The sequence below is a fragment of the Lissotriton helveticus genome, chromosome 7 (genome assembly GCF_964261635.1).
Source record: "Lissotriton helveticus chromosome 7, aLisHel1.1, whole genome shotgun sequence".
NCBI lineage: Eukaryota > Metazoa > Chordata > Amphibia > Caudata > Salamandridae > Lissotriton > Lissotriton helveticus.
This window is the reverse complement of record NC_136068.1, coordinates 312,839,005-312,851,846: the sequence shown is the minus strand read 5'-3', so window position 1 is coordinate 312,851,846 and position 12,842 is coordinate 312,839,005. Positions and strand designations below refer to the sequence as shown.

At 41.5% G+C, this 12,842-nt stretch overlaps 1 protein-coding gene across 1 annotated transcript in view; it reads left to right on the top strand.

Moving 5' to 3' along the window:
- Nucleotides 1-4,604, top strand: part of LOC144766748 (chemerin-like receptor 1) — a 67,581-nt gene extending 62,977 nt beyond the window's left edge. The window contains exon 2 of the mRNA XM_078650497.1: nt 1,498-4,604. Coding sequence (XP_078506623.1) covers nt 1,518-2,759 — 1,242 coding nt within the window. The 5' untranslated portion in view covers nt 1,498-1,517 and the 3' untranslated portion in view covers nt 2,760-4,604. The remainder of the gene's footprint in view (nt 1-1,497) is intronic.
- Nucleotides 4,605-12,842: the final 8,238 nt, after the last annotated feature.

The window sequence follows — 12,842 nt, the reverse complement described above, 5'->3', positions numbered from 1 at the left end:
GGTAAATAATGATTCGGTAAATACCGAATCAGTAACCTAATCGGTAAATATACCACCTACATAGGGAAAGGCTATTACCGGTCGGTAATGGCCGATTTTGGCCGTTACCGACCGGTAAAAGCCTACCTACATCTGGCCTCCAGTGAGCTATTGCCCAGAGTCACATGATGCTGTGCTGATCTGCCTCCTGCTGGGGATTGAACCGTGAGCCTCATGCTCTGGAGTCAGCCGCCCTGGCCACTGTGCCACACCTGGATGAATTATTGTTATGAGTTTTGCTGATTTTTCCAAGGACAAATTTCTCCAACTAAAGTTAGGAAATATAATAGGGAAGTGATAAAATGTTGGAATAACATCTGCGTGGTAGTGCAGAAACTCTAATTTCTGAGTCTACCCCCTATTGTAGGCTTCATCCCTTTTAATGTTGCTCAAATACCGCACCCGGTTATTACTGCAGCCGCGGTATTGGGATTTCCGCGTGCTTGCTGCCAAATTAGCGCTCTTGGTAAACTTGTAATGAGTTCAGGAGGTCCTTAGTTTTAACACGTTGCTAACAGATTTCTCATAGTGAAGAAAAAGCTATTTCTCAAGTGGAGGAGACATTGAAATGAATGTAAGCATCATAGGAATACATTTAAGTGCCTAAAGCTCTGAAACAGTGTTGCATAACATCTCATACCGTACAGTGTATCCTTGATGAAATACCAATGGAAACTTCCAGAATCTAAAAAATAACAATAACTTTCAGGTGGCAACGGAGCTTTGTGCTGCAGCGATGAAATTGAGTCAGGCGTACCAGCACCCCGTACTAATTTGACCTTAACTAATACATTTTTTACAGGATTTGTATGATGTTCATTTAGGAAGTCCCACAGTGTCAGCATTCTTTCATATCACCAGTAAAAGCTTTGATCATCTGTTTTGACCAGAACTTTTCTATGAAATAGCTGATGACCGAGAATTAATTATTTACTACAATTGGCAAGGAATACTCTGCATTTCTTGGAAGTAGGTCTTTCATCTTATCGATAACCCAAAGTAGTATTGGCAGATCTCCTAACTTGTTGCCTTCAATTACTCTGCGGAATTAGAACAGCACAGCTAGTGTGATGTTCAGATCGAAGAGACATGGCTACATCACTCCAACTTTGGCCAAGGTGCATTGGATTCTGGTGAAAGCTAAGGTCCTCTGAGTGGCCTGTAAATACTTTCGGCATAGAACTCTTATTACCTTAACATAATTCAGGCCGATCAGTTTGTGTCAGTGAAGGAAAGGGACCAAATGTCTTGTGCCAGAAAAACGTAACGCGGTCCTACCCTGCGGAAATGTGGTCTGAGATAATTTAGAAATTAATGAGATAAGGTCAGTCAATTTAAATTTTTGTCTATGAGTGTATAGGGATGCATGCACTGATGTTGAGTGATCCAGTAGTGACTGACAAGATTGTTGACTAATTAACATGTGCTGTATGAAACTAATCTTTCGTTTTCTTTTAGGTGGGACCGTGAGAAGCAAAATGGATTCTGAACGTGCCTGCATTTTCCTGTTGGATCTAAGAGACATCTTAAAAAGTGTTAAAGAAAGGCAGTTCACAGATACCATGGAAGGACTGCGCATTTCCAGTTTGGTGATTTCTGTGATCACATGTATCCTGGGGCTAGTGGGAAACTCCGTTGTAATTTGGGTGGCTGGATTTAAAATGAAGAAGGGAAAAGCAATGGCATGGTTCTTGAATTTGGCAGTAGCTGACTTAGTGTTCCTGCTTTGTTTGTCAATGAAGGTCCTTTCTTTGTTTACGGGGCAGTGGTATTTTGGAGAATTTTTCTGCAAGTTCTACCAATATGTTTTTAATCTAAACATGTACGTCAGCATCTTCATCCTCACGGTCCTCAGCGTTGACCGTTGCCTCAGTGTGGCACTTCCCCTCTGGCATCTGACATTTGTGTCTAAGCACTTCTCCCGCCGGGTCTGCTTGGTTATTTGGATCCTCACAATGGTGATGAGCATTCCTGGTCTCTGTTTTGGTCATCTGGAGAAAATTGATAATACAACACGGTGCGCCTTCGGTTTCTACAGAAGCGACTCTTTCAATTTCAACAACATGTTAATAAATTCTAGCACCTGTCAGAATGCAGTGACTTTAAAGGATCGCACTCAAGTTGAGGAGGCATTTACTACATTTGCAAGAGCATTCCAAAATGGAGTTGCAGCAGGAGATTTACCAAAACTTAACCACTCCCGCCAAGATTGCCAGACTGAGAAATTTTGGGCCTATTTTGAGGAGTGTGTTAATAAAGATCTGATTAAGAAATGGAACGATATTCTTACCTTCTCAGAGCGCTTTATCATTCCACTACTAATCTTTGGCTTCCTGATCCCACTAGTCACCATCACATTAACCAACATCATCACAATTATTAAGGGACAACGTGCGCTACGTAAAACTTCCTCCAAGCTGTACCAGCTCATCATAGTAATGGTTGCTACATACTTTTTCGCCTGGACTCCTCTTGCTGTGGTGGAGACAGTTTTCATCATAGCAGCCCACAAGTTGGACCTGGAGTTAATGCTCACAATGAGCAGGGTGCTGCCACTAGTCTCCAGTATATCCTCATTCCACAGCTGTCTTAACCCAATTCTCTATGTGCTGCTGAGCGGGACTGTAAGGAACAATATGACCGAGTCCTTTAACAAGGTATGGACCAGCCTCAGTTCACGCCCTACCAGCACAACTCAGTGCAGCAGGTCAAAATTGTAGATTTTATACAAGTTTCAGAACTAGAATTAGCACCAAACTCTTGTAACAACAAACGTTTCCGACCCATTTGATTTGCTCTGCTGTGTAACGGTTTGTTCCAAGCCATTTAGGATTCTCTGCGTTGAAGTACATTTTACAAATGATACCCCAGGGACCAAACCATATTTGTTTACGTCTATTGCTCCACAATTAGGTTTCTTAAGTTTTCATTTAGGATTATTTAATGATATTTCAGTCAATTTCGGTGGACCCGAAAACAGTCCTTTAAGAAAGAATCCTACGTTGTCGTTGTTACATTTCTCTTTCTACAGTATTTTGTGGATCCTGCAACAGCTCACCACGCATCAAGCCCCATCTTTTTGGTTTACTAATATGCTTCTTTCAAGGATAAACTGGGGTGCCTTTAAACCAAAATCTACCTATTTAACATCAGACCCAGAAGTTGGTCCAAGACATGTCATATATGCTTGAAAAATATTGGAATCTATATGTAATTCATCATATTTGAGAAACAGTTAAATCCAAAATAAATACAGAATAAATGCATAATACAAATCAGAATAAAATGAAAACGGAATCAATCAAAATAAAACCATGCAATCCAACATTTGAGTTACTTTTGTTACATACATAAAATCTTTTGCAAGGAGAAAGCTATCACATGGGGAACTATTATAAAACTGAACCGTATTTGTTTCTGCTTGTTTCTGCCATGGTTACCTTTCCTAACTTTGGACTAAGGATTATGCCATGATCTATCTGTCAATTTAAGGGAACTCGAAAACAGTCCTTTAGGGAAAAATCATACATTGTAGTTATTATAATTCTCCATATACAGTATTTTGTGGATACCACAGCTGCCCATCACACATCACACCCAATTGTTTTGGTCTGCTAGCATGCTTCTTCCAATGATAAACTGGGTGCCTTTAACGCAAAATATATCTATTTAACATCAAACCTAAAATTTGGTCCAATATAGACGTCATATATATATTTGAAAAACATGGCATATATACGTAAATCCATTCCATTTTAGAAATGGAAATCGAAAATATGCAGATCAAATGCAGAATACAAATCAAAATGAAATGAAAATAGAATAATTCAAATTAAAACCATGCAATACAAAATTTGAATTGTTTTTGTTGCATACATAACATCTTTTCAAAGGGAAAGCTATATACTATAATCTACTATAAAACTTTAAAAAGAACCTTGAACCCACAGAAAATGAAATCACTTTCCACAGGGCCACCACCTAAGTGCATGCAATGTATTGTGTATTTTGGAGTCAAAGCATTTCAAGGCACATACAGGGATATGTCATCTTCAATATCCACTACATAAAATGTATTTCAAGATGAATGAGGTGGTTCTGTTCAGTTACTCAAATGCAGACATAGGTAGTAAAACTTGAGGACTCAATATTTTCTACCCAAGGATCAGTCCTCTGTTCAATGTTTACTTGACGTCCATGGGTGAACTAATTAGAGATATGGGAATAAGCATACAGCAATACGTGGATGTCGCCCAAAGGTTTTCACTATGTGTCAGTCAGTCGCATGGCAGGCACAATAACATTCTTCCTTGCCTGATCTCTTTATAGTCGTTGCCCCAAGTAGTGTAATATATTTTGAAATTCACTTCAACACTTCAAATGCAGGGCTGAAACACCTGCCATCCTCAAATGGCCCGAGCATGGAGCAGCAAAGATGGGCCCCGTCAAGAGCTTCCGAACTGCAATCCAAGAATTTGGAACTGGTTGCCACCAGAACATTACTGTGATGTGTCACATGATTTTTAAAGCAAGGCCACCAGTTCCTCCCCTAAACCACCTTCCAGAGAGTGCATGAAACAAATATAGCCTTTTACATCACATGCGGTTACAACGCCTATTATTACAATGACTGCGTTGTTACATCGCAGTCCCATTACAACGCATGTCATTACAATGACTTGCTCTAGGGGGCGCGCTGGACTTAGGAATAGTATAATTTACTATTCCTACTCTAGTGTGTGCACCAGTAGGGAAGGTGTTGGAATAGTAAATTATACTATTGCTTAGTTTAGAGCACCCCCTAGAGCAAGTCTTTGTAACGACTTGCGTTGTGATGGTACTGCGATGTTACTATGCGGTTGTTGTAACGACTGTTATAATTGCATGCGTTGTAACGCATGCTATGTGATGGCTGTTTCCCATCTGAAATGAACTAAGCTTTAATCTAGATATCAAAGCTATAATACACCCACCAGGTAGTACTCTCATTCACCTACTTCTATCTGCTTCCTAACTATAAACAATTGAGTCTACCGCCACACCCAGGTTTTTATTTTGAAACTGAAGAGTCTATACCGACATAGCTGCTGCCACCATCAGCCCATCTAGAACATCCTGTATAAATATACACGGCACACCATCAGAGCTATATTTTTGCAAATTTATAGTGGACACTCTGTATGCTGGCCTGAGGTTGCATGCCATGTCATTATAATTATCGCAACATTCCCCATCCTCATCCAGCCATGTCCTACACAGTTCAGCACTTCAACTGAATGCCCACTAATGCATGAAAATAGTATCCTTTGAGTTTCAACTTCGATTTTCTTCTCAAATAACAATCTGGCACCTGAAATTCATTCACTGTCCACCTGACCTCTCTTTATGGTTAACTAAACAATGTTAAGCACTAAAATAAAACACTGATTTGGTATTGACATTCCTCCAAGTTATGTGCATCTCATTTTGTAATTGCAATAGTGAAAGGATATGCATCATCATTTCTATCTATTTTACACCCATTAGCGACTACTTCATTGGATAGAAAGCCTTAAAAATAAAAGCAACACTTGATTGACATTTCAACATAAATAGTGGCTATCAGCTAAGTAATTCTATACAAAAGTGGGAACCACATGTGGACAATATTTAACGGGGTCCAGTGTACATGTCCAGCCAACCATATACCACAAAAGGTAAAAAGTTCCCTGGGGGAAAGATAAAATGTGTGTGTGTGGAGAAGGAGAGAATATGCAGGGAACAGGGTGCTCCCTTGTTGGAACAAGAAGACCTCACACACCCAGTAAGCTAGATGTCATGCTTCATCATTGGTCTCCTGCTCCTCGTCAGACTGGCGCTGCAATGTCCGACGGGCGCCCAATCGACGCTCTTTGTTGGAGTTCTTTTGTTCCAGCCAATGGTTGAGTGCGTGTGAGGGGTCTAGTGAAGGTGTAGTCGTGAGGGAGTGGTGGTTTAAAAAAAGGTGGGTCAGTCCACAAGGACCTTTATTCACGTGGCTGACTCCCTTGATTAAAAAGGTGGGAGGGGAGATAGTACTACACGGTGATAAAAACAACAAAGAAAAGGAAGGTAAAAGATACAACCTCTCTGGGTCAGTAAGGGGGCAGGCCAGAAGGTCCTGCTCTAGCGGGGTGACCCAAGGAGTGTCCCTAGTGGGCCCCGCAGTCTGTTCCCGTGGGGCTGCACAATAAGATACGATGCCTCTAGTGCGTGCAGCCAGGGCTCGAAAAACCTACCCACACGCGTAGCGCTTGTTGTTTTTATCACCGTGTAGTACTGAGCACCTTAGGTCCTGAAGAATTGCCAGTTGGGCAAGAAACATGTCGACCTAATTAGAGGGTTGAGGCAGTCCGCTATGCCCCTTACAGTCCCTATCTCCCCTCCCACCTTTTTAATCAAGGGAGTCAGCCACGTGAATAAAGGTCCTTGTGGACTGACCCACCTTTTTTAAACCACCACTCCCTCACGACTACACCTTCACTAGACCCCTCACACGCACTCAACCATTGGCTGGAACAAAAGAACTCCAACAAAGAGCGCCGATTTGGTGCCCGTCGGACATTGCAGCGCCAGTCTGATGAGGAGCAGGAGACCAATGATGAAGCATGACATCTAGCTTACTGGGTGTGTGAGGTCTTCTTGTTCCAACAAGGGAGCACCCTGTTCCCTGCATATGCTCTCCTTCTCCACACACACATATTTTATCTTTCCCCCGGGGAACTTTGTACCTTTTGTGGTATATCAGCTAAGTAATACCAACATCTCATGTGCTCTTTGGCCAGAGGAATATGCTGTGCTCATAATTTTGTTAGTCAACTTGTAAATACATTACTTACTCAACCAGTCGGTTAGAATTACAATTCCACAGTCTTAGCAGTGGATCTTCTTGGCTTGCAGCTCCTCTGCATAAAGTAGCTCAGAACCAATGCTGCTGCTTACATTAAATGAAGGAGGCTATTTCTGAGAAAATTTCAGAGCGTGGAGCTATGCCCAATTTGGCAGTGCCGAACTCCTACATTTTCAAAATGCAGGGATGCACGGTATTCACAAGAATATGGCACACCCCTGTGTGTTCCCAAGTGTTGGCGCATATGGTGCAAAAGTGCCTGCTTGGCACCAGGAAAACACAGAGGTGCTGCGTATTCTTGTGAATATGGTGCATCCCAGTGTTTTGAAACTGTTGGAGCATGGCGCTGGCAAATTTGGCGCAGCTCCACGCTCTGACATTTTCTCGTAAATATGCTCCTATGTGTGCTGCAGAATGCAACACACATAGAAAAAGCAGAAACAAGGAGAAATACAAGTAGTTCTCCTCGTTTTGCCATTCTAACCCCTGCTCTTGCATGGCGTTAGTTTATGGCGCAACCTCAGATTTACACCTCCTTATAAATCTGGGGCAGTGTCAAAAGCAATGGGTGTTGCGGTTGAATGCCCATAGAACCATCTATTGCACGCCCCTTTCATGCTAAGTGATGCGCTTAAAGGAGCGTTTATTTACAAAAAGTGGCTTAATGCCGCTTTGTAAATATAGAGAAGTGCATATCACCACCAGAACGTCGCTAAAAGTGACGTGCTGGTGGGGATATCTGTTTGTAAATATGCCCCACAATCTTCTGTTCTGTATGGTTATGCTTGATTATAATAGTAGCAGTATTAGCAGTGCTGGTAATGGCAACATTGCAATAACGCACACATGATGGTTATCTAACACACTTGCCCAGAGTGTGTTTCTAAAAAAGCCATCATACAAATTAGACAGTCAGTGATGTTGTGCCGTTGATACATCTGCATGGGTACAGGTTCCAGGAATGATAAACTGATGCTCTCTACAGACAGCTGAGGATTGTTCAATCTGTGCAGTGTACAAAATGTTCTCACTAACATGAGTAGCACCATGTAAATTTGAATGAGCATCAAATTCACACACTGTATAACCCACTTCCTAGATTGGATGATTTCATTTACAGTGTGGGCTGTACAGCAGTGTGTCTCCCTGGACCCTCTTTCCAAGAAGAACCAGGAGTCCAGTTCCGCCTGGACTGGAGGCTAAAATGAAGTTGGTGCCCATAGCTTGATTCATGGGAGCAGTCATAAATAGCAGACTCTAGTATAGATAGCTGGTTTCCTCAATTGAAGCACTGGTATGCACCGTCAAAAAGAGAGCATACACACGGTTTAAAAAAGAGATATGTAGGAGTGTAGCATATTGCAAATAAAACGATATGTTAAAAGCACCAACCTTTCAGTAAAATGTAAAAGTTCTTTTTGTGTGCATTTTCTGGTTTGTAAATTAAATGAAATATTTAACAATTTGTGTTTTTGATATAAATGTGATTCTCTATTTCTGTGTATTGTTTTGAAAATCAAATATAAAGTGCTGAGGCTGGCGGTGTCCCTGGCTCCTAATATTTCTACCTAAGGCACAGAAAGTACGACTGGCAGGTCGAGCCCTAATTTTAAAATGTGAGATCGCATGAATCTGACTTTGGAAGTCCATCAGTGGTTTCAAGTGGAGTCACACAATTCACATTAAAAGCATTTGCACAATATGCAAGACGTTGTTTACCAATCACTGATGGTGAAGATAAAAGCTGGCCCACCACTAAAAGCAAAACAAGGAGCTCAGATTAGCTAAGACACAAGATTTAATACAAAGGGTTAGACACTAGTACCCTGGGAGGTACCTTGCAGTTCAGCCCAAAGAATGCTCTAAATATTACTGTGAGATTACAATCCCGTTTTTGGCTTTACAGAAAATACCCAAAAACAAGTGTTTCAAGCAAGTTTTTGACCAAATAGGGTAGAAGAGTAAACATCATCTCTGAGCAATACAGAAATGGACCCCCCTTTTCTCCATATTATGGAACTTAACAATACCTCCTCTGTCTCCGATCTTCCTACTATCTAACACTACCTCACAAACCCTAAGATTATTGCAGTTGATGTAACATAAGCACTCACTTGCTGCAGGACTCAGGAGAACTAGTAAAGAGCATGGGGCAGATTTCCAAACTCCTTTCGACACTTTTACGTCACCCTTGTATCACTTTTGTGACGCAGCGGCGTTGTAAACAATGCGCCATGTTGCGACACGTTTACAACGTGAAGCATCTAGGGAGATGCGCCACGTTGTAAAGCTATGCATCACATTATACTTGTGTCAGGTATAATGTATGCAGGGTGGACGTTCCATTGCATGAAAGGCTCGTAAAAGTGACGCAGTAAAATCTACAAGATTTCACAGCTTCACTTCTATGACACCACTGGGTCAAAACCTTACACCTGCTTGAAGCAGGCGTAAGGAGTGACACAGCACAATAGAAATAGGCATTCCTGTGCATTGCTGGAGCTGCGACGCACTTGCGACACAACTCCATCAATGTGTTACCTTTATGCCAACAGATGCGTGACGCATTTGTCAATCCTTGCGCCACAGTGCGCCGCATTGTAACTGTGTCGCATCCATTGAGGGTGAAGGTTTTTTTTGTGTGACGCAATTGAACTGACGCATCTCTGCTAAAAGGCAAAACTGCGTCAGTTCTTGTAAATCTACCCCCATATCTCTAATATGGTACCACAATTTAGGTTCAGTCTTGGAATGCATTTATCTAAAAGATCAAGCATTTATTGCATCTATTTTAACAAAAAAATGGATAGTATTCCCCAAACTGAACCCTATAGTTTAGGAAACACAAAAATAATATAATGGAATGTTTTATTTTTCAAATGTGAGCATTTTCTAACATAATTCTCCCCCAAATAAATCAAGATGTTTCCCCCTTGAAAATACACTTTCGTGGACCTACTTCATGGATTTTGCTTGCTGCTGATATTAGGCTCACATACATTACAAGCAATGACTTTTGTGTAAAAAAACACCTATAAACACAGTAATCAGACACTAACATTCAAACATGTTTAGCACGTTTAAAGGTATTGTGTTAATATTTAGCAAAGAAGCCATTGTAAATTGATGTATAATATTAATTTCTGTGAAAAATATGTTTGGATCATTGATTTCAGAAGAGATTGTAAATCCGGAATGCTTTTATTTTTCCTTGGAAAAAGTCAAATTTTAGATATGAAATATCACTGTAGAGCTGGTATGTTTTTACCTTTGTAAAGAACACTGCTGTTTGCATTCATATTAAAAGAATCAAGCTATGTTTGAAAAGCACCTGCTCTTGCTTCTTAAAGTACTAGAATATTTCTTCGTGTTTATATTTTAGTTTATATAAAATTTCAAGCATGCTTGTGTTAAATATTTTAACTAATGCACTTTTACGAGACTATCCGCTATATGTATCAACAAACCATTTTGCATTTCCTAAATAGCGAATTTTAAGGAATCGCTATTTAGGAAATGCAAAACGGTATGTATGTACAAAATCGCTTTCCAATAGCGATTCCTTAGCATTCCTAATTTGAGATTAGCAAATTGTCATTCGCAAATTACCCCTTCATTTCCATGGGCCAGGAGGCCCATAGGAATGAAAGTGCAATTTGCAATTAGCAATTTGCTGATCGCAAATTAGGGATTTTTCCAAGGGTGCAGGGGTGTCTCAAGAACACCCTGCTGCACCCCTGAAAATGACATTTGGGGGCATATGGCGCACATACATGCCCTAAGGGCATGTATGGGCGTCATATGGCACCTTTGGTTTTTTTCAAAAAAGCTTTTTGATAAGAATTCGCAAATTACCACCAACTAGAAGTTGGTGGTAATTTGCTAATCCTTAATGGCATTTTTTCCATAATATTTGTTTGATACATTGCATTTAAGGAATCGCAAAATTTGCAATTCCTTAAGTGCAATCGCAAAATAAGGATTAGCAAATTTTGCTAATCCTTATTTTGCATCAAACTTGTTTGATACATTCCATTTGTCTATTTAGCATTCGCAAAGGCCGAAATTCGCAGAATTTCGGCCTTTGCGAATGCTAAATAGCTTGATACATATAGCGGTTAGTCCGACGGTATTATTAATCATAACAATCTTATTTCACAGTTCATTGCAACATTGATTCTTCACTTGAGTAAAACCTTTCAAAATGCAGATTCAATGCTATTTTGTGATTTGTACTGTTAATAAAAGAATAAACGTTTTGACCTTCTAAATTATATTTATCAGTTTAAAAGGAATGTGTTATGTATATTTTTGTATTTACTTTAGCAATTTATTGTATTATGCATTTATTAGACGAATCATTTCTGATGTGACTACAATGACGTTGAATTAATACTTTATATTAGCATGTAACAAACACTGCAGACATCCTACAGGACATCAATGTAGATACATTTAGTCTCAATTTGATGTTCCATCAATGCATGCCTTTACAACACTTCAGCCTAAGTTATGTAAATTCATGTATTGCCTGTAGAAGTGCTTTATTAAAAAATACTTGCTTTCAAACAAAATAAATGTTATGCAGAATCACTTTGAAATAAAGGGGGGGCATTTTGAAAAAAGTTTAATAAACCTAATCCTGGGAGCATGGCGTGGGGTGTCAAAATGGTGTCACACTCTGAGAGTGCTACGTTCCCCTCCGTCAATGCCACCATCCAAGGACCATCAGGTCTCCTACCAATTCAGCAAAGTGAACCCGAAGGTGGCTGTTGGAGCTCTCTCTGCCTGCAGAGCCATGCTGAACTCCTGTCCCTGACTTAAAACAGCAACCAGAGCGGGAGCACCGCTGCCGCACAACCCCATTACCAGAAACATTGCGGCCCCGGGCCCAGACCGGTATACCTCCTGTGAAGCCACCCTGGCCTCCTTCCCCTGGGGCCTCCCACCTCCCTCCTGTAGGACCTCCTTTGCTCCTGCCTGGGGTTTGGTGGCGGTACAAAAGGGGGTGGTGATGGACGGAGCATCCGAACCAATCAAACACTCCCACCCAGTCAAAAGATCTGGGTTGAATCCATCACCGTTCTTTAGCCCACTCTGCCACCCCAGTTCAGATATGGCTATATGCAAATCAGTCTGACCCTGTGCCTCATGGGAACAGTCCAGCCCGAACTGCCAAGCCATGCCTTCCCTGGACCAGAAACAAGCTTCTGAGGACCGGTTTCTGGCATTACAGCCGTCTTCAGCCCGGCTTGCTTGAATCCAGTGGCAAAGTGAGCAAGGGACTCACGTCTGAGCATACCCGCCAAATTATGGCGGCCAAAAGCAGTACAAAAGGGTGGTGATGGACGGAGCATCCAAACCAATCAAACACTCACACCCAGTCAAAAGATCTGGGTTGAATCCATCACCGTTCTTTAGCCCACTCTGGGGAGAGGGGTTGGCCTAACGGCTAAGGCGCTCGACCTCAGACCTGGGGATCTGGGTTCGAGTCTCGGTAACGACGCCAAAAACCTCCTGTGATTCTGGGCACATCACTTAATCTCCCCGTTCCTAAAAATGAAAGTGTCCTCATGTAACGTAACTGGTGCTATGTAAAGCGCTCTGATACCTGATTCGGTTCGGGTCTAGTTCGCGCTATATAAAACTCTAAAAAAAAAAAAAGATCTGGGTTGAATCCATCACCGTTCTTTAGCCCACTCTGCCACCCCAGTTCAGACATGGCTATATGCAAATCAGTCTGACCCTGTGCCTCATGGGAACAGTCCAGCCCGAACTGCCAAGCCATGCCTTCCCTGGACCGGAAACAAGCTTCCGAGGACCGGTTTCTGGCATTACAGCCGTCTTCAGCCCGGCTTGCTTGAATCCAGTGGCAAAGTGAGCAAGGGACTCATGTCTGAGCATACCCTGCCAAATTATGGCGGCCAGGGGTCTG